The sequence below is a fragment of the Chelon labrosus genome, assembly GCF_963514085.1.
Source record: "Chelon labrosus genome assembly, chromosome: 20".
Taxonomy (NCBI): Eukaryota; Metazoa; Chordata; class Actinopteri; order Mugiliformes; family Mugilidae; genus Chelon; species Chelon labrosus.
In genome coordinates, this window is record NC_140353.1 from 16,473,928 (window position 1) to 16,497,595 (window position 23,668).

At 41.2% G+C, this 23,668-nt stretch overlaps 3 protein-coding genes across 7 annotated transcripts in view; all 3 read right to left on the reverse strand.

Annotated features, from left to right (window-relative positions):
• col12a1a (collagen, type XII, alpha 1a) overlaps nt 1-14,205 on the reverse strand; it is a 53,074-nt gene extending 38,869 nt beyond the window's left edge. For 3 of the 4 annotated variants that reach the window (XM_084569148.1, XM_084569146.1, XM_084569149.1), the window contains exons 1-13: nt 14,021-14,205; nt 12,734-12,839; nt 9,036-9,152; nt 8,786-8,929; nt 8,423-8,476; nt 6,942-7,205; nt 6,664-6,828; nt 6,251-6,424; nt 5,792-6,082; nt 5,101-5,703; nt 4,209-4,487; nt 3,846-4,121; nt 3,486-3,758 (exon numbers count right to left, since the gene is read on the reverse strand). In XM_084569148.1, coding sequence (XP_084425274.1) covers nt 3,486-3,758; nt 3,846-4,121; nt 4,209-4,487; nt 5,101-5,703; nt 5,792-6,082; nt 6,251-6,424; nt 6,664-6,828; nt 6,942-7,205; nt 8,423-8,476; nt 8,786-8,929; nt 9,036-9,152; nt 12,734-12,803 — 2,710 coding nt within the window. In that variant the 5' untranslated portion in view covers nt 12,804-12,839; nt 14,021-14,205. Of the gene's footprint in view, nt 1-3,485; nt 3,759-3,845; nt 4,122-4,208; nt 4,488-5,100; nt 5,704-5,791; nt 6,083-6,250; nt 6,425-6,663; nt 6,829-6,941; nt 7,206-8,422; nt 8,477-8,785; nt 8,930-9,035; nt 9,153-12,733; nt 13,888-14,020 lie in introns of those variants that run through there. The other variant, XM_084569147.1, reaches the window with a different exon arrangement.
• A 1,275-nt stretch (nt 14,206-15,480) lies between these two features.
• Nucleotides 15,481-18,184, reverse strand: LOC311505204 (cytochrome c oxidase subunit 7A2, mitochondrial-like). 2 transcript variants are annotated; one of them, XM_084568643.1, is made up of 4 exons: nt 18,065-18,164; nt 17,114-17,218; nt 15,967-16,051; nt 15,481-15,737 (listed from the first exon to the last, which is right to left on the reverse strand). In XM_084568643.1, exons 1-4 carry the CDS (start codon nt 18,080-18,082, stop codon nt 15,679-15,681), a joined length of 267 nt encoding a protein of 88 aa, XP_084424769.1. In that variant the 5' UTR covers nt 18,083-18,164; the 3' UTR covers nt 15,481-15,678. The 2 variants fall into 2 exon arrangements, with proteins under 2 accessions (XP_084424769.1, XP_084424770.1); XM_084568644.1 differs by having other exon boundaries at nt 15,482-15,737; nt 17,114-17,203; nt 18,065-18,184.
• A 118-nt stretch (nt 18,185-18,302) lies between these two features.
• Nucleotides 18,303-23,212, reverse strand: LOC311505201 (cell cycle control protein 50A-like). Its single transcript, XM_084568640.1, has 7 exons — nt 22,774-23,212; nt 21,768-21,887; nt 20,734-20,841; nt 20,556-20,643; nt 20,248-20,391; nt 19,958-20,167; nt 18,303-19,427 (listed from the first exon to the last, which is right to left on the reverse strand). The coding sequence occupies exons 1-7, from the start codon at nt 23,020-23,022 to the stop codon at nt 19,234-19,236; spliced, it is 1,113 nt and encodes a 370-aa protein (XP_084424766.1). The 5' UTR covers nt 23,023-23,212; the 3' UTR covers nt 18,303-19,233.
• Between the last annotated feature and the right edge of the window lie 456 nt (nt 23,213-23,668).

Sequence of the window (23,668 nt, forward strand, 5' to 3'; positions counted from 1 at the left end):
AAATGAAGTTTAATAAAAAAGGAAATGCAAAGAATGAAACTCTACCTCACATAAAATGCAAGATAATTTGTTAATGTTAATCAACAAGACAGCCACTTGGCTATCTGTCATCCTATGAGTCCTTCTCAGCATCCATCCATCCCAGATGATTGGATTGGGAAACTGATTTGAGCAGGAATACCAGCAGCAGCTGCACACCTTGAGAGCCGAGGCCACTTCTCAAGAATAATGGCCACGACCACAAACTAATGAAGAGTTCCAGACTTTGGAGGAGCATGAAAACAGTATGGGCCACTTATAAATACCCGGATCATTCCATCAAACGAATTACCCTTGCCAAGCAACAAGGCAGCGGATGAACCTGACTGCCTTTTCCGGCTGTGCGTGAACCAAGGGGATCACGAGATAATGACTTCTGCAGGCAGTGGCTCACTTTTCATCAGTGCTTGCAGACAAGCTATAGAGAGGGGGGCCACTCCAAGAAGCCAAGCACACATACATGAAACACATGGCCCACAGACCCGGCAAGAGCTTCATAGCAGTGCAGTAAATACTCATTATTTGCAAGGTTTTCGAGTTTAAGTTTGATTGCAAAAATATGTTTACATCTTGCTACATTGTTTACAGCTATGAAAATAGAAGAGTTACAGCAGCTTAGATATGACACGCATCGGCCCCCCATATTGCACCCATCAAGCCGAGGGACTCTCAAATTAGGATCTGTGATGAGGGCAGCTCACTAATTCACATTAAGGCCTCGCCCATGTCTCTAGAAAACCACATATGACACAACTGAAGATCATCTAAGAGGTTTTCTGCCGGGCATGTGCTGACATTGCCTTTACATCTGCGGCCAAACAAGTCTAAAGCTTAGAAGTATAAAAGAGAGCACTTTAGAGGAAACATCCATGCCAGTAGGCAGGGAAAATGCATATGAAACACTAATAGTTTTTCATGGCTTGATAGACTACATTAGGCCACCGTATATATTTAGGCCTATATTGTACCTATTTGGATGTTAGTATAAAAGATAAATGTTTGTTTTTTTTAAAAGCTCTGACTTACTCACTCCTGCTTTCTCAAGTAAACCCATCCAAAATCACTCCATCTGAATTTATCGCTCCTTCAAAAGTGCCATCTCAGCACTGGCACCCGAGTTCAAACTTCCCTTGCTTTATTGCTCTTGGTTCACTAAGACATACACAGGAGCCACAAAGATGAAGTCTTCAGTGTTTGTCAGCCAAGGCTGTCTGTCCCCTGCCTTTTACCTCAAAGGACCTTTAGAGCGGTGGAGAAAAACAGTCAGGCGGATCCAGTGAAAGAGCCTGGCACAGCCTAAAAGACATCTGTGGGGACAGTTTCACCTGGAATTGTGCTGTTTTGCAAGTTAAAGATATTAAACTTATGCCCCGAGGCATGATGGAAGTTGTTAAGTATTTGCAAAGTATGTGTAATTGCTGCTTGGGGGCTCGGACAAATAACCTGTTAGTTATGGGATGCACTTTTACTTGTTCAGCCCACCCTGAGGCATTGTGGCTCACATAACCTTTCTTCTTCTCTCCCTCTCCCTCTCCCTCTCCCTCTGCCTCTGCCTCTGCCTGTCCTTTGCCACACCCTGAAGGAAGATGAATGCACAGTCCTACTCGAGACCAGACAGACAGCTCATCCAACTGTCAAGGTAATCTTAGGTAAAATCTTCCACATACTGAATAGGACTCCTTCTTCTTAAGTAAATATTTTAGCCATGTTTGTGTATAACACCCACATGTGGGACGTTCACCTAGCACTCCCTTTGACATCTTCTCTGTGCACCAATTCATTCAGGATGTTCTAAGTCTGTCCTACTCAGGGCTTCTGTATTGGCCACCAACCCCTGTTAGCCACAAGGGAGGCCTTTGTGCGAGCCACTCTCTTCCAGTTCTCGCCTACATGGACTTCACAGAGCTGGTCACTCATAAAGAGTGGCACTCAAAACAATGAGATCAGTGTGGAGGCATGCTGACGTCATGACAGCTTAACAGAGATGGCTAAACAAAGCGATTTGTCATGGATTCTTTTTTTCCTGAGGGGGTGCGTGCCCGATGACAGCACAGATTTGACCTGAGGAAACTAACTCTGTAATCAGAGCCAAGCCCTTTGGTCGATGTGGAAACAGCGTGGAGAAAAAAAAAAAGAGGAAAGCCTGCATTATTTCAGTTGTGAATGGAAAATTTGTTAATTTCTACATTTCTACATTAACTTCAGAAATGCCCAGCACTGAGGGCTTCACTACTGCCAGGAATATAAAAAGGGCCAAGAATTCCACTCTCTATATTATAAACAGATATATCTGTGGGCTCAAATAGCTTTTCAGAGAAGAGTTCAGATCAGGTCGAGGAAAGCTTGAACATGATTAAAGACAGCCACCATGCTGTTTTTATCTTGGCACTAAAGAAAAGGAATAAAGCACAGTCATACTTCATTTAATTAATGTAAATGCTACTCTCTGATCTCTGAGTGCACAAAAGAGCTCATAACCAAAACCAGCCAAGTCTAATTTCTTCTCTGTCTCTTCATTGGCAGTTTGGGCCAAACAATGTACTGTATCTTATTTCAAAATACAAGTTAAACAAAAATATTTACATACAACTTCAGAGGCAAATGAAAAAAGGCCATGTGGTAACTGTATTTTCATTCTTCACATTTTATGCACACTTTACTTGTTCTTTAGTTTAACTGACACAGTACATACCTTGGCTGTTCAGTCCCATGACTAACAGATCTATTTGACAATCTCCCATCTCTGTCACAAAGCATAGAAAACCTGCAATACTGCCTAAAGCGGCTGATTGCCGATCAGCAGTTATTTACAGATAGTGCCTGAAATTCATTACAAAGTATTCCCCATGCGTCCTATAAAAAGCAAACCCATCAATCACATGTTCCAGACAGGCGAAGATGTAAAGGTGCTACCAGGCAGGCATATGGCCGCCCTCAAAGTCTGTTCCAATCCATTTCATACGTCTTTCTGGGTTTACAAGCATTCCACGCCCATTCCCATCTCATGGCTTCATGGGCGGCAAAGCCTATCCTTCAGTCTGTGCCAAAAGAATTACATCAAGAGCCACATTCCATCTTTTCCTCAACAACCGCAACCCTTAGACTCAACCGGCCTTGCAAAGTAAAAGCACAACTTCCTCAGCTCTGATGCATTTGCCTGTGAGAGATGCCAGATGTGACGTTCTTCAAGTGCCACACCATGTGGGATCTTCAGAGCCCGGCCACACCAAATAAATAAATAAATAAATACATTTCATTAAATGTGCATGTCTATCTATGAGGTTTCTTGAAAGAAAGCAGAACACAATGAGGCATTTGTCTACTTAGCAGTTCCATCTCGCTGAGCCCACAGCCACAAAGCATGCTACACAATTCTGTCACACATTGGCTATAGAAATAATCCTACCATGCTTCAAATTAGACATTGAGGTAACATTCTCCCTTACCTTCTAAGGTTGTTCCTGTGCCCAGAAGAGGATCCCCCAAACCAGATGTGTAGCGTGCACTAACAAACAGCTCATATTCGGTGGCTGGTTGGAGGTTCTTCAGCACAGCCTGGGTGGTATCTCCTTTGACAGATATCTCCTTCCTCTCACCTCCCTCCGCAGGTTTGAAGGCAATGCGGTACTGAAGGACGTTTCCTGGAGCAGCCCTCCATGCCAGTTTCATTGTAGATATGGTCTCATCAGAGACGCGGAGGTCGCGAGGAGAGCCTCGGACTGAAAGCAAACAAAAAGGTATGAGAAACACCAATCCACAGTCAGCACAGAAACCACTTCTTAAAACCAGATGTTTTCTTGACTTACCTTCCTTGGTAGTACCCTCCACCTGCATCCGATCTCCAACACCAGTTGCATACTCAGCAGACACAGACACACGATAGGTGGTGATGGGGAAAAGCTCCTCGAGGACAATGGTAGTCTCTGTCCCAATGGTCTGAGCCTCCAGTATCTCTCCAGTGCCACTTGTTGGGACGTAGGACAGGCGGTACCTGATCACCGGACCTGGAGCAGCTTGCCATGAAACCCTAAAACTGTTTGTTGTCTCCTCGCTGACTCGTAGGTTTTGTACAGTCCCTTGTTCTGAAAAGGAAAGAATGATATAGATGCTAAATATTCTCATTTTTAAAATTTAAGCTGTACTATGTCACATCTAAGCAAACCTCTTACCTTCAAGCGTGGTCTCTTCTCCACTCAAAGGGAAACTGTCTCCTTTATCATACTGAGCAAAGACATTAACTTCGTAGGGGGTGAGGGGATAAAGGTGGGGAAGGATGGCTGTGGTGGTATCACCAGGCACGGCAAGGGAAATGTAGTCTCCGGTGATGTCTTCGGCCTTGCGGAAACGCACCAGGTAAGACAGGACATTGGTAGCAGGGGCTATCCAGCTAGTACGGAAGCTTCGGGATGTAATCTCGGAGAATGTCAAGTCAGTGGGTGGTAGCAGGCCTGGAAATCAAAGGTTACATATTTTACTGTAAAGTTTTGGAATTGATGGGGTTACTGCAATTATTTCTCTGAATTCCAATGCATGGGATGCTACACTCGCAAATTTGACTGTGTTTTGGGGCTCAGGATCTATAAGCATAGCGTGAGGTGCTAAGGAATTTCACCACTGTGAGAAACAGCCACAGCTCTTTAGAGTGGCCAAGTTGAAATATCTGTTTTTTTCCAGTAGCTGTAGAGTATGTGGAAACAAATAGTGTGATGGAGCTCATTCAAGAAGCATGTATGCGGTTTTCTGGTGTGTTTATTGGCAGTCTATGGTCAAGTGAGTTGATCAAATTTTGCCTGACAGCAATTTACAAAGAATTACACTGCTGTGTTTAGCTTTTTCTTGACTGCATTGGCTCTTTGGCCTCACACTTACTCTTGACAGCCTGGCTTGGACTAGTCAGATGGCACAGTGTCTTATAAAATATAGTCTGGGTCAAAATGAAGGTGCTAACACACAAAAGAAAAAGTAAATCAAAACTGCCAAGATGTAAGTAATATTACATAGTTTTGCTCCAGGTCAGATTTAACCAATTCAGTTTTCCTACTATACCCTTCTCCTACTTACTTTTCTTTATGATGTTGAGCAGCTCCTGTTCAATCCTCAGACAGATGGACTGAGTCAGCTCTTTGGAGATCCTCTGGAAGGCATCGAAATCCTCCACTTCGTAGACATGAGTGTCTGCTGGTGGATTAGCAATGGCTTCCAGCTCTGACCGCACCGCATCCTTCACACCAACGGCAAAGATCTCCACGTCAATATTCCTCAGTTTGGTGGCTGCATCCTTAAATGAGTCTGAAGACTTTCCATCTGTGATCAGGACCATGACGCGGGGGACATTCGCTCGTGCTCCACGAGCTTGGATAAAGATCTTCTCCCTGACATAGGTCATAGCCTTGCCGGTATTAGTGGAACCGCCACGGTAGGGAAAGGTGCGCACGGCTTTGACAACAGTGTTAATGTCGTGGTGAGTGTTGAGGGCAAACTCGGTGTATGGATCACGACTGTACTGGACCAAGCTAATCTGGACCTTGTTGGCTCCAACTTCAAAGGAGTTGACCAGAACCTCCAAGAAGGCACGGACTTTGGCAAAGTTTTGTAATCCAATGCTGTAGGAGCCGTCAACCAGAAGGACCACGTCAGCCTGCACATCCACTCCCAGAGAGCACACTGTAGAAAGATGAGATGTCATGGGTTAATCTGTCAGTGAGCGCTTGTAGACTACACACGAACAACAACAACAAAAAAAAAGCATTACCTGTTGACACCTTGACAGGCTGGGTCTTCTCCATTGCCATGACGGGTTCACTGGGAGTCAGACCTTTGAGAGCGTACAAGGTGATCTCATACTCTGTCTCTGGGGAAAGGTCACGGACGTTGATAGATGTCTGTGTGGCTCCCATGTAGAGCTCTTGCCGCTTCATTCCAGGCAACATGGGAACAAGGGTGAGCTTGTAGCCTGTGATCTCGCCCAGAGATGCGTCCCACGTTACCCTCATCGATTTAGATGCAATTTCTGTGACCTGCAGGTTAGAAGCTGGCTCCACCACTGAGGAAAAACAAAATCATAGCAATCAAGAAACTATTTAGTTGTGGGTTTAAACTTTTTTTTTCAGGCCAAAATGCTAAGCTGTGGGTTCACAATATCAGCATCAGTTCTTCATATGAAAACTGCTGAACCCCCTTGTGTGCATTTAATGAATACAATCTGACTCACTTTCTTCTCCGCTGACCAGAGAGCTCAGCTGATCATCGACGCCCGTGCACACCTCTGTGATGATCTTTTTCTGCACTTCTTGGATCAGGTCAAAGTTGGGAACGTTGTACACATGTTTGCTGTGAGGTGTGGAGGCTATTTCCCTGAGCTCATCCTCATCTGCTCCTTTGATACCTGAGAAGGAGAAATGTTCAAGCAACACCAATAACTCATGTGTTATGTCTGCTTTACAGATGTGATAGCCTGCTGAAGATGTTAAGAGTATTGCTTATGGTGGAAAAAACAACAATATTTGGCTATTTATGAGTCAAATATGGATGAAAAACAACTGGAAAATGAAATAGTTTCCGAGAACAGGCAGGCTTTCACATGGGAGAGCACAACTTAACAAAACACTGAATAATAAAACATACCGAGGACAAATATTTCCACTCCAATGTTCCTAAGTCTTTTAGCATACTCCTCCACCGGGTCCTGGGATTTTCCATCAGTGATGATCATGGCTACCTTTGGAAAAGCTTTCCTGGATCCAGCTGCCTCGGTGAAGATGTTTTTAAGCAGGTAATCAATGGCATCACCTGAAAAAAAAAAAAAAAAGAATGTGCTTATAAACATTTGGCATTCTTGCATCCATTTTCTTACACATAAAAAAAAGACATTGACATCCTTCCATTTCTGATGGACGCCTTACCAGTCATGGTATTCCCTCCCTTGTATGGCAATGAGTTGATGGCTTGGAGCAGGTCTCCTCTTCTGGTGTAACGGGTGAGGGGGAACTCTGTGCGGGTGTCTGTGCTGTACTGAACCACAGCCACCCGGGTCTTGTCCTCGCCAATGTCAAAGGCGCCTGCCAGAGCGGCAATGAAGCTTCGGATGTGTTTAAAGTTTTCTCTGCCCACACTCCATGAGCCGTCCACCAGAAAAACCAAATCGGCGATCGCGCTGACCGAACACTCTGGGGAAAGACGAGGGAAATAAGACAGTCAGACAAGAGAATTCAATTAGAAATCCTACCTAGATTGATGCAGTTTAGCGACATTTGGGATTTTATTGTTGGTTGAATTCTCAGTATGCAGAAAACCATAACCTTTAAGTCTCAAATCAAGTTCCAATCCAGAAAAGTGCCAGTAAAGGTATGGCAGCAACATCTTGGTCTTGGAACAATATTTTGCATTTGGCCCATTTTTTCTTTCTGTCTGTCTGTCGGAATAAAATAAAATTCTTGACAGCTAGTTGGATGGCTGAGAGATTCTGCACTCTGACATCAAAGGAAATATCCGCCAAAACCAAACAGTGGGCTGGTGTGGTCATTCCAGCAGACGGAGGCAAAAATGTGGCTTTGCAGACTAAACATTCAGAGGAGATTCCATCAGCTATGTTTTATTCTTTCAAATCGGCGGGGCTTTAAATCATAAATGAATATATCTGGAACATCTGAAATGACTCTATTGGAATAATTGGCTGGGCTTATGTGGTTGGACTTTAATCCTCATTCCCCCTGGTCTCACTGACTCAAAATTGCACTCCTCAAATCTCTCACGCCACATTCTCAGGAGAACCAATCTCAATTCCCTGACCTAATGGTGAAAAATGATGGCTTCAGAGCGGGGGTTTAGTTGAACAAATTGTCTGGTTGGTTTCTAAACGCTTAACTGTTATTTAATTGCGTTTCAGGGAATCTGGAAGTGTGGCTCCAGTTTCCAATCATCAGGTGGGGAAACTGAGAAGGATGAAGGACAGTTTGAAACAATGATGCCTGATTAACAGCTATCCCACAGCTTTCTTTTTAAAGGGAAGGTATTTGCTTCTTGGTGGCACGGTGTATACATCATTGGTTGACAACCCCCTGCTGCTCCGCTATGTGACACATAAGAGAAGCTTTGTCTTCTAGTCTCAAGCCTTCTTTGATTTATTTTTTTCTTGATGTGCCCACAGGTTTCAATTAAAGGAACCAATATGTCTCCCTCCCAGTCACTGTCAAAACCGTGCCTGCTTACCCAGCTTCAATCTCAACAGCAGGTAAAAGCTACACCTCACCAAATGATTCCATGGTAAAACTATATATATATATATGATGACAGTCACGAATGGAAAAAATATATTTAAAAAAGTTGGAAAGCTGTGCCATGGCGCTGTTCGTGTTATGGCTGACACCACGGTAAACATACTCACTGATTGCATCTGACTGCGGCCTCCTGACTGGTCCAGTGGTGTTACTGGACTGGACTGAAACACAGGAAACACTTGGTGAGTTAGCGCTCCACGTTTCCACCCACGATTCACTGTGCACTTTTTTTTTTCACAGCGGAAAAAGACACGAAAATCAACACGTCGTAAAAGCTGTGGTCCGCAGGCTCAGAACCACATGCGCACAAACACATATCTTTGTGCTGCATTAGCCGTAAACTGTGAGCAATTCAAGAAACAGTCAACAGATGTGATTCTTCCCGACTTTCCAATGTGTTCTGGGGATAGATGGGATCATGCAGGGTATTGTATGTTTTTGATGTGTATAGCTGCATTGCATGTACTTACTGGTCAACTGTCCAAAGATAGGGATGCTCTCGTCAACTCCTAAATAGGAGTTTATTGACACCGAGTAGTCCAAGTCAGGGGTCAGATTAGTGATTGAGGTCGTAGTGGCATATGGGTCAAGGGTGAAGTCTCTGGACGGTTCATCTAGGGAGAGGACATGTAACAGTTAAAAGGCTGCTGGGGTTCAGAGTATGTATGAACTGTTTGCTTAATGTTCTGGTGGTTTAAGTGCACCGACACAAGCACTGACCTGCATCAGATACAACTTGTATTCTGAAGCCCTCTATCGTTGACGAGGGTCTCGACCATGACATTTCAACTGTGTTCTCATTTAGAATTTTAAATTTCAAGTTTGAGGGTGGTTCCACTGCAAACAAGACACGAAACACTGTTAAATCACAGTACGCACCAAGCCGTGTATGGCTATGGTTGTATTTCTGATCAAATCACAGTGAGACATTTTAAATGAAGCATTCACATTAACCCCAACGACAAACACTTCATCGCTGAAGTGGACTTCGTTCGTTGTTGGGGGCAGACACATAGCAATGACAATTTCATTTGTGAAGGGTGACGGTTAAGGAACACGTGACAACACTGAAAAATAAAGAATGAGAGGCCATTTTGGATCAAAATGGCGCTTGTTTGAGTTGCCCAACCAGGATGGGCAGCAACTCAAGCACTGGCATACACGTCATGTGCATGACTCCACACAAACTCTACCAAAGTGCAAACACACTGAGTGAACCATCCAACACATGCTAAGTGCAGTCATTACAATGCATGCCTCAACCACATACTGCTTTTATGATGGAGCTGAGTTACAAAAACACAACAGTGACGTCCTTCTAGAGTTACCGATTATACAATGGAATCAAGGTTGCCATGTTGCCATACAGATGTTGAAGTGACTCTTGACAAAACTGGACACCATATGTTATATATACGTTGTATATAAACATATTTCAGAGACAAAAAGTGCTTTGTTGTTTATTTGGTTAAGACTCTTTGCACAAGTGAGTTGGCACACATCCATTGCAAACCTTTTAAAAAGAATACACAATTCGTCGGCGGAGACTCTTGTGTACTTTTTCGCTGGCAGCATAATGCATGAGAAGGCACGAGAGACCTTTTTTTTTTTTTGAAACAATCAAAGGTGCTCTGACAAGGAAAGTGTGTACACTGAGATAAATACAGGAAAACATACACAGTGTGACAAGGCCACGCGCCTTTACATCGAGCTGACTTGATCACAGCATCATGCATGGTGTACATGAGAAAGTTGTTAGACTCAACAACTTTGATTGACTGGACAGTAGTTTTCCATGTACAGTTGGGACCACACAGAGAGAAATGACAAACATATTTTAGAATGATATTCTTTCTGACATCTTTGAGGGTTAAAGTGAAGGAAACGCTAAAGTTACGTAGAGTGTTAACATTTGATCTGAGGGTTTACATGCATAAATGACACATCTAAATATTAGAGCTGTTAATTACTTTTAAGAGAATAGTTAATATTAGTTTACACTGTGTGATTTAATCTCTCCGATTATGAACTAATAATTAATATAATACGTTTTTAATTTTAAAGTCTTCAGAGATTACATGCAGTTGAATAAAACATAAAAAAATATATATGTTTTATGGCAAAAATAGATTGAAAATACTTCACAATTAAAGAGAGAATTTAAGATGTTAATGAGGTTAGCGCAACATGTTCTCCGTGGGCTCGTAGTGTTTGCCCAAGTCATAATTTGTCCACAGTTGTAGTGTACCATGATGGAGATGATGGCAGGTGAGTGAGCATGCATTAGATGGCAAGGCACTAGAAATATGTGCCTTATGGGTGCATGCTAAACGTTAATGAGAGCGCCGTGGGAGGCGAGAATATCATTGTAAAATACACTATGAGGAGGAAGCCATAGCTTGGGACACACTGAGTGCGCAGGCAGATGACAAACAGGAGCCCACCAAGTGCTTAAAAACTGGGATTGGAGGATCACCAACCTGGCATATCAACTCAAGGAGCCCCGATGGACCGTGTTCGCCCTCCACGAGGACTCATCTCCAACACCAAATGGTAAGGGGGTAAGGACGTGTTTGTCGGTGTGTGCGGATGAGTGTGGGGATGTGAAGCGAGTTGAAAAGTGATTGATGATGGGTCGCACTTTTTTTTTGGGGGGGGGGGGGTTGTTTTTTTAGGTGGGTCTTCAGCTGCATGAAGTGTCGGCTGCTTCAATGTTTGTACACGGCGAGGTGGTTCTGGGCATTTCCATTAGTTACAGTTTCTCTCGCCATATGTCCCTCTGGTTTTAAAATATACTTTTGTAACAAAGGTGGGTTTTTCATAATAACAATGTCTGGTGTGTTATTTGGACCCTGTGGTTGACCTTGTTTTAAAGATGTCTGCCCCATCAGCCCCAAATAAAGGACACCTCTGGCTCTCAGGCGGTGGGATGGTGGGATGGAGGGGGGCAGAGTCTGGCTACTGCTGTGTTACCTCAGTCTCCAGCCAGCCAGCCAGTCAGCTATCCTGACCTGAGCTGCTGCCAGGAGGAGAGACCAAGAGGAGGAGGAAAGAACACCGACTCTCCCAAAGAGGCAGGACAGATGCCAAAGTAATTCCGCAACATGTGCTGACATTAAACATTACTGCATATTAACTTTCCATATGTCTTGCAACTCAGCATTTTCGCGAATGCCCGCAAAGAAGCCGAGAAAGGCTCTTTGTCTTTGAGCTGTCTGAGGATTAATTTGCTCTTCTCGTATTTCATCTTTCCATCCCGTTAGCGGAGATATGCGAGAGTAGACTGCTCTAGACCACGCAAGAATGCTTTCAAAGGGGGGAAAAAGGGGTTTCCTTACCATAGTTCCATATTCACCCACTGTTTGCATATGAAATTAAAATTAGTCATTTTCTGTCAGATCTACTGCTTCTACTCTTAGAATCTTTAGATTCCTAACTGTCTATGACATTTAAGTGACATGTACAGCAATAGAATTACTTCCACTAAAACAATAATGTAAGAAAATCAGAAATAAGTTAATAGGAAAAATCTTCTGGATGGGTGCTTTGACTTTAAACATTTGCAGTAAATCAAATCAAACACTTTATTTAGATGTTTTAATGTTGAGTTTAAGCTGTTTGATGTATTTTGAATGACCTTATTCTACTTCCAAATTTTTACTATCGTTTCAACTTTAATTTAATCACATAAAATACAGTTTTATTTACAGCTGCAACCATTAAATAAAACATTGCAGAGGAAGGTACATAGGTTTACGAGCTCCTACTACATCCTCAACATAATTATAATAAGGTAGAAATGTGTGATCTAGCATTTCTGTGCTTAATTACAGAGGATTTGGCTGTCTTCCCGTTTTAGCTTTAGGAAAAAATGCAAAGACTTGCCATCATAAAACTGAAACAGCAACAGCCCTGCTGAAACATTTATGGGGAAACATTAGCCATGAAGTGACTTTTGTTCTGCTCTACTGTTGCGATGCATTTAATTGGAATTTGGAAACAAAATAAGCCTTAGCACGCTTGATTTCTCACATTTTGCCAAATCTGAATAAGAAAATTGCTCCTGAAGCATTGCTTTAAACAGCTGAAATTACAGCTTCAGCACAAGTAAATGGGATCTGGAATCGAGCTTGCAACAAAGCCTGTGACGACGCCTGATCAATAAATCTGACAAAATCCGCTACAAATGAGGGATGAAGGCAAGAAAATGAATCAGTTGCACAGTCAAGTAGCATACACATCAAATGAGAACAACTTTATTCAGGGTAACAGCACAAACAGTTGAGCTTTTCAAAGTGATGACTCCTGTAATATAAATAACCAGTGGAGACAGAAGGTGAAAGTAGAGAAGGAGGAGATCAAGAGACAGGGCTGGATAGTGTATGTAAGTGTGGTGAGGCCGGGGGGCTTTCATTTACCTTGTGCATCTATGGAGGACAGCAGGGCTGCAAGGAAGGCAGCCGTGGCCAGAGACAGCCCTAGCTTCATGTTTAGCCTTAAAGGGTCAGCAGTGCATCAATCAGTCTGAGGACAGAGGGATAATGAGTTTAAGCTGCGACTCTGGCTCAGTTTGTCAAACTTTTTGCCGAGTCTGCATGAAGAGGGTCTATTAACTATAATTACATAATGTATAACACATACTAAAAATAAATCATTATATAATTACTGAATCATAACTTTCCTGACAAGATCCATCTACACCCCTACACAATGAGTGCCACACCTTGCTGCCTACAGCTGACGCCCTGCCCTGAAGTAGAGACTTTCTGCACTGTTGGTATTTAGTGCCGGGGGTGCTGAGTTTTAAAGCATGCTAATCTGGTTTGATTTTCATGCACATACACTGGAAATTGATCAGTACATGCCTTACGGTTCTGATTCACTTTACCTTAAAAGGTCACCAAAAAGTTTGATTACAGGTACTGTTGATGTATTTTGATGCATTTGAGGAATTTTGATAGCAGCTCTTTTTGTTCAGTTGCACAATTTGGTAAACTTAAATTTGCTTTCTTAATTTTGTACACCTTCTCTTTGACTAGATTTAATTTCCTAATACTGCATTAGCGAATTAATAAAGGTTAGGAGAGGTTAGGTTTTAGGTGGACTTGTCTGTTGTAGGTTTTCTTAGTTAATCATTATCTCCGCTCAAAGGCGATAATATATAGTGCCTTTTTAATAAAAGGACAAGTAAATCACATCCACACTCTATACCGCTGTCAGAACTCAGCCTTTCCAATCTTAAGCACGGGCTTTGCGCCCCGCCTGGTGCGCACAAAGGAACATTACAGCCACAGGGGTCGAAATGAATCTCCTGCCCCCTCGGACACAAGGGTACCATCTAAGCAAAACTACGATATTAAACACAAATCATCGACCTGTGTTTCTCCTGCTGCTGTTCAGGCCACAATTTATAATTACTTTTTTTTTTTTTTTTTTTTTTAAATCTTTTTCATTCAGTTCAGTAAAGTTTAACAAAGTGATCGAGAGTCTAATCTTGATATATGACTTTGCTCAAAAAGTTCTTTAAAGCTCCCAAGGTTGTTGTAACAGCTTTTAACTTAGATGCGCAATCTAAAATAACCTGATGGTCAAAACGCACCAGCATATAAAACTGCGAAAGAAAATTTTGTGAGGGGAGAAAAAAATAATTAAAAGTTTCTTCTAAATGTCAAAATAAGTCATTTATGAATAAAACGCCTACTCACCAATTCGAGTCCCCCAAAAAAACCGAACGGACCAAATGTGAGAGCAGCCTACTTGAAGCCTCCCCCTCTCTGGAAAGTAAATTTCAGGAGCTGCGGCTGGACCCCTCTCTCTCTCCTCTCTCTCTGGCTACTGGAAGCTCCGGCAGCAGCTGTCCAAGAAGGAAAAGCCTCTCTCCAAGTGGGAAGAATCTTTCCACCATCGGCTACTTAATAGGGGGGCAGTTCCCAACTCTCAATTTACCATCATATGGGCTTCTTACGAAAGCTCTGACTTTCACTTGATATACTATGTCCCCCCGCTAAGACCGATTGGAAATTACATTTTTTTCCTCTTGCAATCCTTTGGTCTGGCGATTTAATGAGTTTCCAGAGTCAATGTGACTTCACAGCAGGGCCACAGTTGGCCAGGCAACACTGCACGGGGCGGGGAAGTGTTTTGTTTGCGCAACAGGGAACCTTATCCAGGTTATTTATTCAGATGGCCACTGGAATAAAAGTTAATCTTTTTTTTCCGCTTTGTAAAAAAAAAAAAAAAAAAAAAAAAACTTATTTTTTAATAACATGATTATGTTTAATAATACATTCAAGGTGCTATAAGACATAGAAGCACATCATAAAGTTTCATTTCCAGGTTTACTTATAAAGTGAAGCATCAATGGAAAACTAACTTTTGTTGGGATGACAAACTATTTCAGCAGCTTCTATTCCACACGGAGAGTTCCTGACTCGTAGGTTTGTGGCTCCCTCTAGTGGCCAACATACAAACCTACACCAGGTAATAACGACGAGTTAAGAGTAAATATTTTTAGGTCATATAAAAGGATATAATTAAATCGATATTTTAAATATAACTTTCCATATATCAACTATAATTTGGCTAATTTCTGTATTTTTACATTTATTTATCGTATAGTTCCACAACTATTTGTTCATTTGTTTATTTGTAGATGTATATGACCGTTTTTTTATTTCAACAACTGTTTATTCATTTACAGGTTTCTGCAAGAATTTATTAATGTATGTCTGTATTTCATCTTTTGTGTTTCTACATCCATTTATGAATACACCGATCAGCCACAACATTAAAACCACTGACAGATGAACTAAATAACATCGACCATCTCGTGACAGTTCAAGTTCTGCTGGGAAACTTTTGGACCTGGCATTCATGTGGATGTTACTTAGACATGTACCACCCACCTAGACCAGACCAGGCACCTCAGATTCACTAGATCCTAAACTGATCAAGTATCTGCGGGATGCACCGGAACAAGCCTCATCTGCCACTGGTCTGCAGACCACGTTTGGATCGATGAGAGAAACGTGATTGTAGACAACAATTCTGGTTAAAGAACATTGAAGTTTCAGATCTGTTTACTAACTTATGATAATCATCATGACACCTGTAACAAAAAATGAAGCAAGAATCTGTAATAAAAATCAAGTTTTTTTTTTGTTTTTAAAAAAAGGGGGGCACCATTTAATAATATATGTCTTTATTATTATTTGCCGTTCATGATTTGTACAATCAGTAAATACTGACCTCAAACATGAGACATACTGTTATCATTGGTATTCAAATCTGCACAACAGAGAGTTGATGAAACGCACACAGCATCTGCATAGTTGGCGATAACATCCAGCACGACAAACCAGTATCACTGTGACTTCTTGGGCATTGCAGCGGTCAACAGCTCATACACAACAAATCCACTCCCTGTGAAGAAATCGAACAAGTAATACACATGTGACTGGGATACAATATACGCACATCATCAGAAATTCAAACCACCCTTGGTGATGCATGATAAAATGACACTAATTTTACTTTCAAGGATGGTTTCAGTATAACACTGGGGTCAAGTCACGGGTATGAAGTGCGTTTTATCCTGAAAGCAGACTGAAATGAGCCTGACTCATCAAATCTCAGGCAAATGCTGGCATACCAAACACAGTGAGGCTCATTGTGGCTCTGTAGAGCAGAGCGTCCGATGTACCGCCCTTCAGATGGATGGGTGTACCGTTATCCGCCTGTTCAAAGGGAGAAGAATGAAGGGAGGTTATTGTTTGGAAAAGATGACCAAGCTTCAAAGGTTTTGTGAAGAAAGTTCAGCTTCACGTGTTTGAAGTATTTTCAGGTTTGTAGTGATTTTTGAAGATTATCAAATTAATGTGAGCAAATGTTTCATACAACCTCCTTTTTCAGCTTACTGGCAAAGGGCTCATCTCTGGTTAACCACAGCAATTAAATTATGGCATACAGCACAGTATGCAATGAAGCAGTGCTTGTGCTGGGATTTAGCAGCGAGGGTAGGTCATTTGTCAACTATAGCTACAGTAATATCTACCACTATGCAAGCTCTGCAAAGCTTACCACACTGGAATGTTGATTTAGCAATGGCTATTTAATTAGTAGCTTGAAAGCATAATTAGTATAACGCCAGCCCCGGCTACAGGAAAGGTCATTTGCAGTACAGAGGGAAACTCACTGATACTTATCTGTCAGGCTACAAAGAGGATAAAATTAGATTCTGTCTCCAGAGCCTGTAAATAAAATAGAAGCTTCAACATTATCATTATCAATAGCCTTTATCAGGTGTGGTTCTTTACTTCATTTTAAATCCTCATGACCTAAAGTTAAGACTGCGATTTCACCGCTGAAAACTATATGGCAAAAACTATAGCTGCTTTTAGACCACAGGAACCTTTTCATAGTTCCTATTATGCTTGAAAAACCCTTATTTATGTGTCCGCACTGCAGGAAGGGAGAATGTTTGTCTGTCTCTCTGTGTTAGCCCTGCGATAGACTGGCGACTTGTCCATGGGAACCCTGCCTCTCGTCCGATGAGATCTATAATTGTATTGCTATATGTCGAACAAAACTAAATGAAGCTGGCTATTACATCACTTTATGGTTCCTATGGAAATTTTTAAAAAAAAGCTCTTGAAGGCATCTAGATGTGAAGTGAACACGTATCAAAAAAGTTTCACTTCAAAACTATTATAAAGCCTGTATTTAGATAAGAAGACAAATCAGTCTAAGGATACTTCTAGAGTTTACATTGATACATAGTCATGGACAATTAACCTTACCTGAAACAGTTTTTGCTTTTCCTTCACAGTGTTATTAATCGGTCTGCGGGCGCTGCTGGTGATGGTGCGCCTGGAAAGCTGCCGAAGGCCCTGATTGTACAAGCACTTAAGTGAGGATTTAACATGTTAAAACAGTTATGATCTAGGCATGACATACAGTGGATAACAATCGAGAGTAATTCTGAAATAGTGAGACATAAAATAATGCATGAGTCAGTGATTAACACAAAAATTAGTAGGAACTGGAGGAAAATGGTGACATCTGCTGGTCAACCCTCGACATTGCACAGAGACGTTGAGTAAGTCTACTCAGTGCTGTCATCAGGTGACATTTGGTTCTACAAAAAAATATTAAAAAGCTGTGTGCGCTCATTCCTGGCCTGGTAAACGGTTTTCATTTACTTGTTATGCATCCATGCATTTAGACAGGTGGATAAATAGCAAGATGAATATAATTTTTGTCCTCTTCTATGCAGCATAACACAATCTTATTTAGCACTGACCTTACCTGACCTTTTCACTGGCTCTTCCACAAACATGTATAAAGTTAAGTAATCGAGAGTATAAATATCTGACTTTTAAGTGAGTGTGTGTTTGGGTCGTAATGTCAACTAAAGTCACCACTTGTTTAAAATTTAAAAACTTGTTGCGTTAGCCAGCAGGTGGCTAGTTAGCTCTGTGCTTTCGCTGTAAGTTAATTATATGCAGGCAAGAGTAATATCATATAACAAGCGTAACGCACGCATTTCCTACACTGATAAACTTTATTTAAATGTTTTTTTCGCTTCCCAAAGCTAGGAATAATTTTAAAAGTGCCTAGAAACCGCTATTGCTACGACCAGGAAACAACTACACACTTAAGACTTTTATGATAAGGAACCCCAAAAAAACATTTAAACATCCAAATTGGATTATTTTTAGTAAATGTAATAAATTAAACTCCCCTCTTACCATAAGTTGCCTGTACATTTTGGATAACTTTGTTGTGCAAAGCCGACAGCTAAAGTAACAGCACAAGGACGGACACTGACAGTTTAACTACCCACAATCCTTTGCGGGCTCTGTCACATCCGGTCACGTAAGCCCTGAGCTATTTTCAGTGTGTAGTTAAAATAAAATTAAAAAATAAATAAATACAATAAAAATACAGATGTGGAAGCTGTTATACTAAAAACATAAAACACGCCGATACATTGACCAGGTTCTTTAATTGGACCCTAAAAACCTTATAAAAAAAAATTTCAATTTCAATAGTTTTCTCATTAACAATAGATCAGGATTATAACAGATGATGAAGTGAAACATGGGAGAAATCTAACAGATGTAACACTTTTAAAGTGCATATCATTGATTCAACACTGAAGCTGAAAGATAATTTAACACACAGGCCACCAATTTAAATTAAAGTATTATTGTGCTCTATTCATCCAGAGACACTGCCCAGAATCTTAAAACTGAGAGTACCGGATATAGCTGCATTGTATAATGTTCCAACCTTCATTCATATTGTAATTAAAGAAGACAACCTCAAGGTCAAGTATGACAAAAAAAACTATGGATAACCATGCTTTTGGTGCTACTTCTCATAAATATTCTATAATTCTCCAAGGATTAAATACTTCTTGCTAAACAACAGTGCTTACCATAATTAACAGCAAACAAGCAATGCTTATACAATTCTATATTCAAGGTAAAACACAGAGGTATGTCAATGAAATAGTATGGTACATTCGTCAGCAGGACAGTTTACATAATATAGGGAAAAAATAAACTTGCATTAAAAATTGCATACATCCTTCAATAATTAAGCCATTCGCAAAGCACTGCTAAAACAAAACAGAGGTACTTTGATAATGTATAGATAAATAGAAGATAAAAAAATCTAAAGACAGGAAAGGACATTCTCAGTTAACAGCTTGAAGCCAAATGCAAAGAGACACACAGATGCCTTAGACGCCCTACACACAGACATAGTTTTGATGAGACACTTCAGACACTACTGCCCTCACACAGCAGACATTTACAGTGTTTTCAAGCTAAAATCAGCAAGCAGTCCAGACAAGACCCTTACAGGGTCGCCCATGCATGCAGAAAGTGAGAGCTCCTGACACAAGAAACACTTAATTTGGAATATCAGCACTGTTGTTGCGGGTGTCATATTTATGGTGGATGATGAGAAGGACCACACCCAGGAAGAAGCAGATGGAGCCCACGGTGATATAGGCGATGCCCAAGAAGGGGTTCTTTCCTCCCATCCAGGAAATAGTGCTCAGGATCATTCGCTTGCGACCATCAAAGCTGAGCACGGGGTAATCTGATCACATGGCGTTAAAGAAAATTCAAGTTTTTGGACACTCAATCTACACATCAACAATTAATATATCATGAGTACATTAAGTATAAGCAGTATGTTCTTTATTGTTCTAGCACTGTATTGCTATACTTCTTTTAGTATTCCTGCATATATTTGTGTATCACAAAGCCACTGAAACTTAAGTCGGACTCCCGACCCAAACGGACATCCATTAACCAAACCGTCTGACACATGAGGTTAGATCGCACTCAGTTCAAGAAATTGTGCTCACAAGAACTAACCAGCCCTGCTTTAACCCAGCATATTTATCTATATGAATAACTACACTGGTTTCTCCAAAACAGGCCCAGGTATCAACGCAGTTAAAAATAAATGGAATTACAGCAGAATACTGGTGTTGGCTCATAGAACAGCGTACAGAAGTACACACGAGTAGGCGGCTGGCTTTACCTGTTGCAAATGTATACAAGTACATACAATTCACAATAGCCTACTCCACTTGATTTCATGGCTGACGTAAAAAAGGATACTGTAAGTGATGTCCAAGATGTATTTTCCACTGGGTAAAGTTGGGATGGTGCCGGACTTCTTCTGGATGATGCGATAGAGCTTCCGAAAGGTGGGCAATGCAGCAGTGCGCATCCACACAATGAAGTCCTCATTGATGAAGCCGTTGTTCTCAGGATCTGATGGGTCCAACTCGTACACTGGATTCCTCCAGTTCACCGGCTTAGACGTGCCTACAGGTCAACACAAGATTAAGCTAGCCACAGAAACTTAAGCGCTGACCAGTCTAAAAGGTTCTATACACAAAAATCACCTTGAAAAGCCACAGTAAGGTTGGCATTTCCACCAGGATTCCTGAACTTCACATGCTTGTCCGTCCACCACGCAATGCCCTTCCTTACCAGTGGAATTGGAGTTCGGGTGCCATTGGAATCAATATGATAGAGCTGCAGAGTGTCTGAAACGTAAAAACATTACATTCAACATTTCTGCTTTTAGTACAGCAACTGAGCTAAACTTCTGCAAATTGATGTCAATGCAAAGAGTTTGCTCTTTCAGTGGACTTCAGTTGAGAACATAAACGGCACCCAAAAAAAAGTAAAGTTGTTCACTGCGCCTCACCATTGAAAAGGCTGTTTGCTATGGCCCCACATGGAGCAATGGGCAGTCCTTCACTTGTCCGGTATGGCTCACACTCCTTGCTGGGGTTCTGTTAAAAGCAAACATGTTCAACGGATGGTGGAGACATTTTACTGAATTCTCTGCATGATGCAGAGGCAAAACAATTCAACTATTTTACCCGCAAAGCAGACTGGTCACCGTTCAACTGGCTGTCATCTCTGGACTTCACATAGCGTCTGTGGTTCTGATAGAAGTTGGATAAGCCATAGTACATAAAGACGTTGCTCTGAAGGAGAGGAGAGATGGCATTAGATGCAAAATCATGTAAAAGACATTAAGTAGTTCAGTAAGATAAAACAGAAAGGGAAGTTTTGAGGTTTAACACACAAACAGTTCCATTCAAACTGTAACTTAGTCTGCTGGAAAGGCAAGTTACTAATTATATTATTGTGAGAGTCATTTCCTGTCACAACACAAACGTTATATTGTTTCTCAAATGCTGGCTGGGTCTATGAGCTTTTTAACTACCGCAAAGTACAGCAGCTAGTTACAGATGAGGTGTAGTATCAGTGATTGTTCCCAAGGTGTGCTTACAGAATATCCTGCAGCCAAAGTCTGTTGCCTTTCTTTCCCAGACACAGTGAGCGAACACAAAACAGGATTTCTAGGTATATTTCATGCCCGTTTAATATGTTTATAATACAACTCCACAGGGCACCTTTAAGTGATTCCTTTGGATCATTACCTCTGCAGTTCAGTTCACTAGAGAACTGAATTGATTCAGCCTAATAAGTTTAATGAAAGTTCATGCTTACTAAATAAGAATGTAAGCAAAGGAGGGGTCATTTTAACCATTTGATTTTAGTAGTCCCAATACATATTATAATAATATATAATATATATAATAATTGTTCAGATAAAAATGCAAGCGGTTTTGTGTTTTTTATTTATTTATAAAGGATTAATAAAGACCCTCTAAAAGTTGTAAGACTGCATTCTTCAAAACTACAATAATCAATGGTCATAGGCTTCTAGACAAACCTTGAGTGTTCTTTCTTTGGACTCAAAATAGCTTTTAATGGTCAATCAATGTCAGGGCCACAGATTTGTTCCCCTTTCATTGCCCAAGCAGCACTCTCACTCTTGAAACTGAGAGCATATATTATTCATTAGGTCCACGTTACTGGAAGTCGGCGCAGAACCTGAGCTCACCTCAAATGGCTGCTCTAATGTGAAGTCCACAGAGCAGAGGCACGGCGTTGTACTGTTCCAGGTGACGTTCCTGGCGCAGCTGTAGCATGGACTGTTACTGTCCACACCAGTGTAATCAATCTGAAAATGAAGAGCAAATAAACCTAAACAGAACCGAATTTACTGAAAGTGAACATAGCGCATGGCTGAAATCAACGCATTCTGCCGGAGACTGTTCCCTCCATTCCAGCCGTAGCATTGTTACAACTTCCCTGCTGATACTTCCTATTTTTATTGCACTATGCTAACATATGACAGGAAGTTTTTCTAATACTTTATCAAGGCTATTGCTACAAGTGGGTTGTTACACTAAATGGGCTTTTTAGTCTAGTGTTGAAAACATTAAAGTAAATGCTATGTTGTGTATGTTTCCAACATTTGATACGTTTGTGACATATTATATCTACCCTTAATTAAGATGGGCAACAAAATGTAGTATTTAATGTAGTATTCATGGGAGTACTGCTATAGCAGAATGCATTGGGTTTAGCAAGCTAACACTCAACTTGATAGCTTTCAATTGAATTACTTGAGAAACAATAGTAAAACAGTGGAAATGGAATATGGCAATTTAAAATAAAATATCAAACAGCTTAAACAATGCATTAAAATAATTACATTGAGTGTTTTATTCAATTTACTGCAGATATTTAAATTCAACGTATCAATTTATAACATTGTTCTTATTAATGTAGTACTTATTGGGATACTGCTATAGTAGAGTGCACTGGATTTTGCTATGCTAACGCTAAACTTGTTAATTTACACACATAGCTATTAGTAACAGCTACTATAAAGCTGTTAAGTTTAACTCAATACTGGAGGGCGTATTAGTTGTAAATGTGACACTTGAGGTTTCAACCACGGTTGAAATGTACAGAGCAGAAAAGCCGAGACGAACCAGGCCAGCAGCAGGTTTAAACTTAGCTCAGGTTAGTTTGACAGGTAGACATTACTATCACTGTACCTCGAACTCTTTGATGTTGTTTGATGTCACATACAGGCCGATGCCAATGGGGATGAAAATGAGCCCGATGACGAAGAAAGCGGGCAGCACGGTGCCTGCCGTCAGGATGGGCTGCCAGGCGGGCAGTCTCTGCTGTTTGAACGCCGTGTTGTCCGGCTTTTTACTTTTCACAGCCGCGGGGCCGCCGTGACTCGAAGCACCAGAGGGGTGTCCGTCCTCTTCCTTAGCGTTGTAGCTTGACGCCATCATGGCAGCAATCCGCTTCGAGCAAAATAATCCACTTTAGTTGACAGCCGGACAGTTCCCCGTCAATCCCACACGGCGAGTGAGGGACAAAACGCTAAGGCAAAGAGGTCAAACTGTATGCGGAGAGAAAATGTCCCTCTATCTTGTTCTAATATCTACTCATCGTAGTATTGATTTCGTCTTGTTAATCTCACCCAAGAAGAAGCCGGAAGCTTCTGAGCCAATAGGATGATGAAACGTAGAGTTTACGTCATCGCAGCCAATGAAGAGGCCCCTTCCACACAGTGTTGTTGACAAACCATAGACTGTGTACAGTCTATGGTTTGTCAAAGGATACTACAACTGACTGTTTAGCTGCCACCTGTCACTCAAAGGGAACCACGCCTCTAATTAAGGTAACTTTAAGACTTCCCATAAATTTAAAGTAATAAAAAAGGTTGGATATTTTAACATGGAGGTCTGAGGGAACTGACTGCCTTTTGATACCAGCCTAAAGTGGCCCGTCTGACAAAAAGAAAGCAGAAAGAGTTGCTGCTGTTTGCAGAAAAAAATGTGTGTAATAAATTAAAGAAGTTTGCATGATCATTAATACATACTATTTATACATTCTGTTTATCAGTACGTGTCATCTTTTTACAGTGGCTAGGCA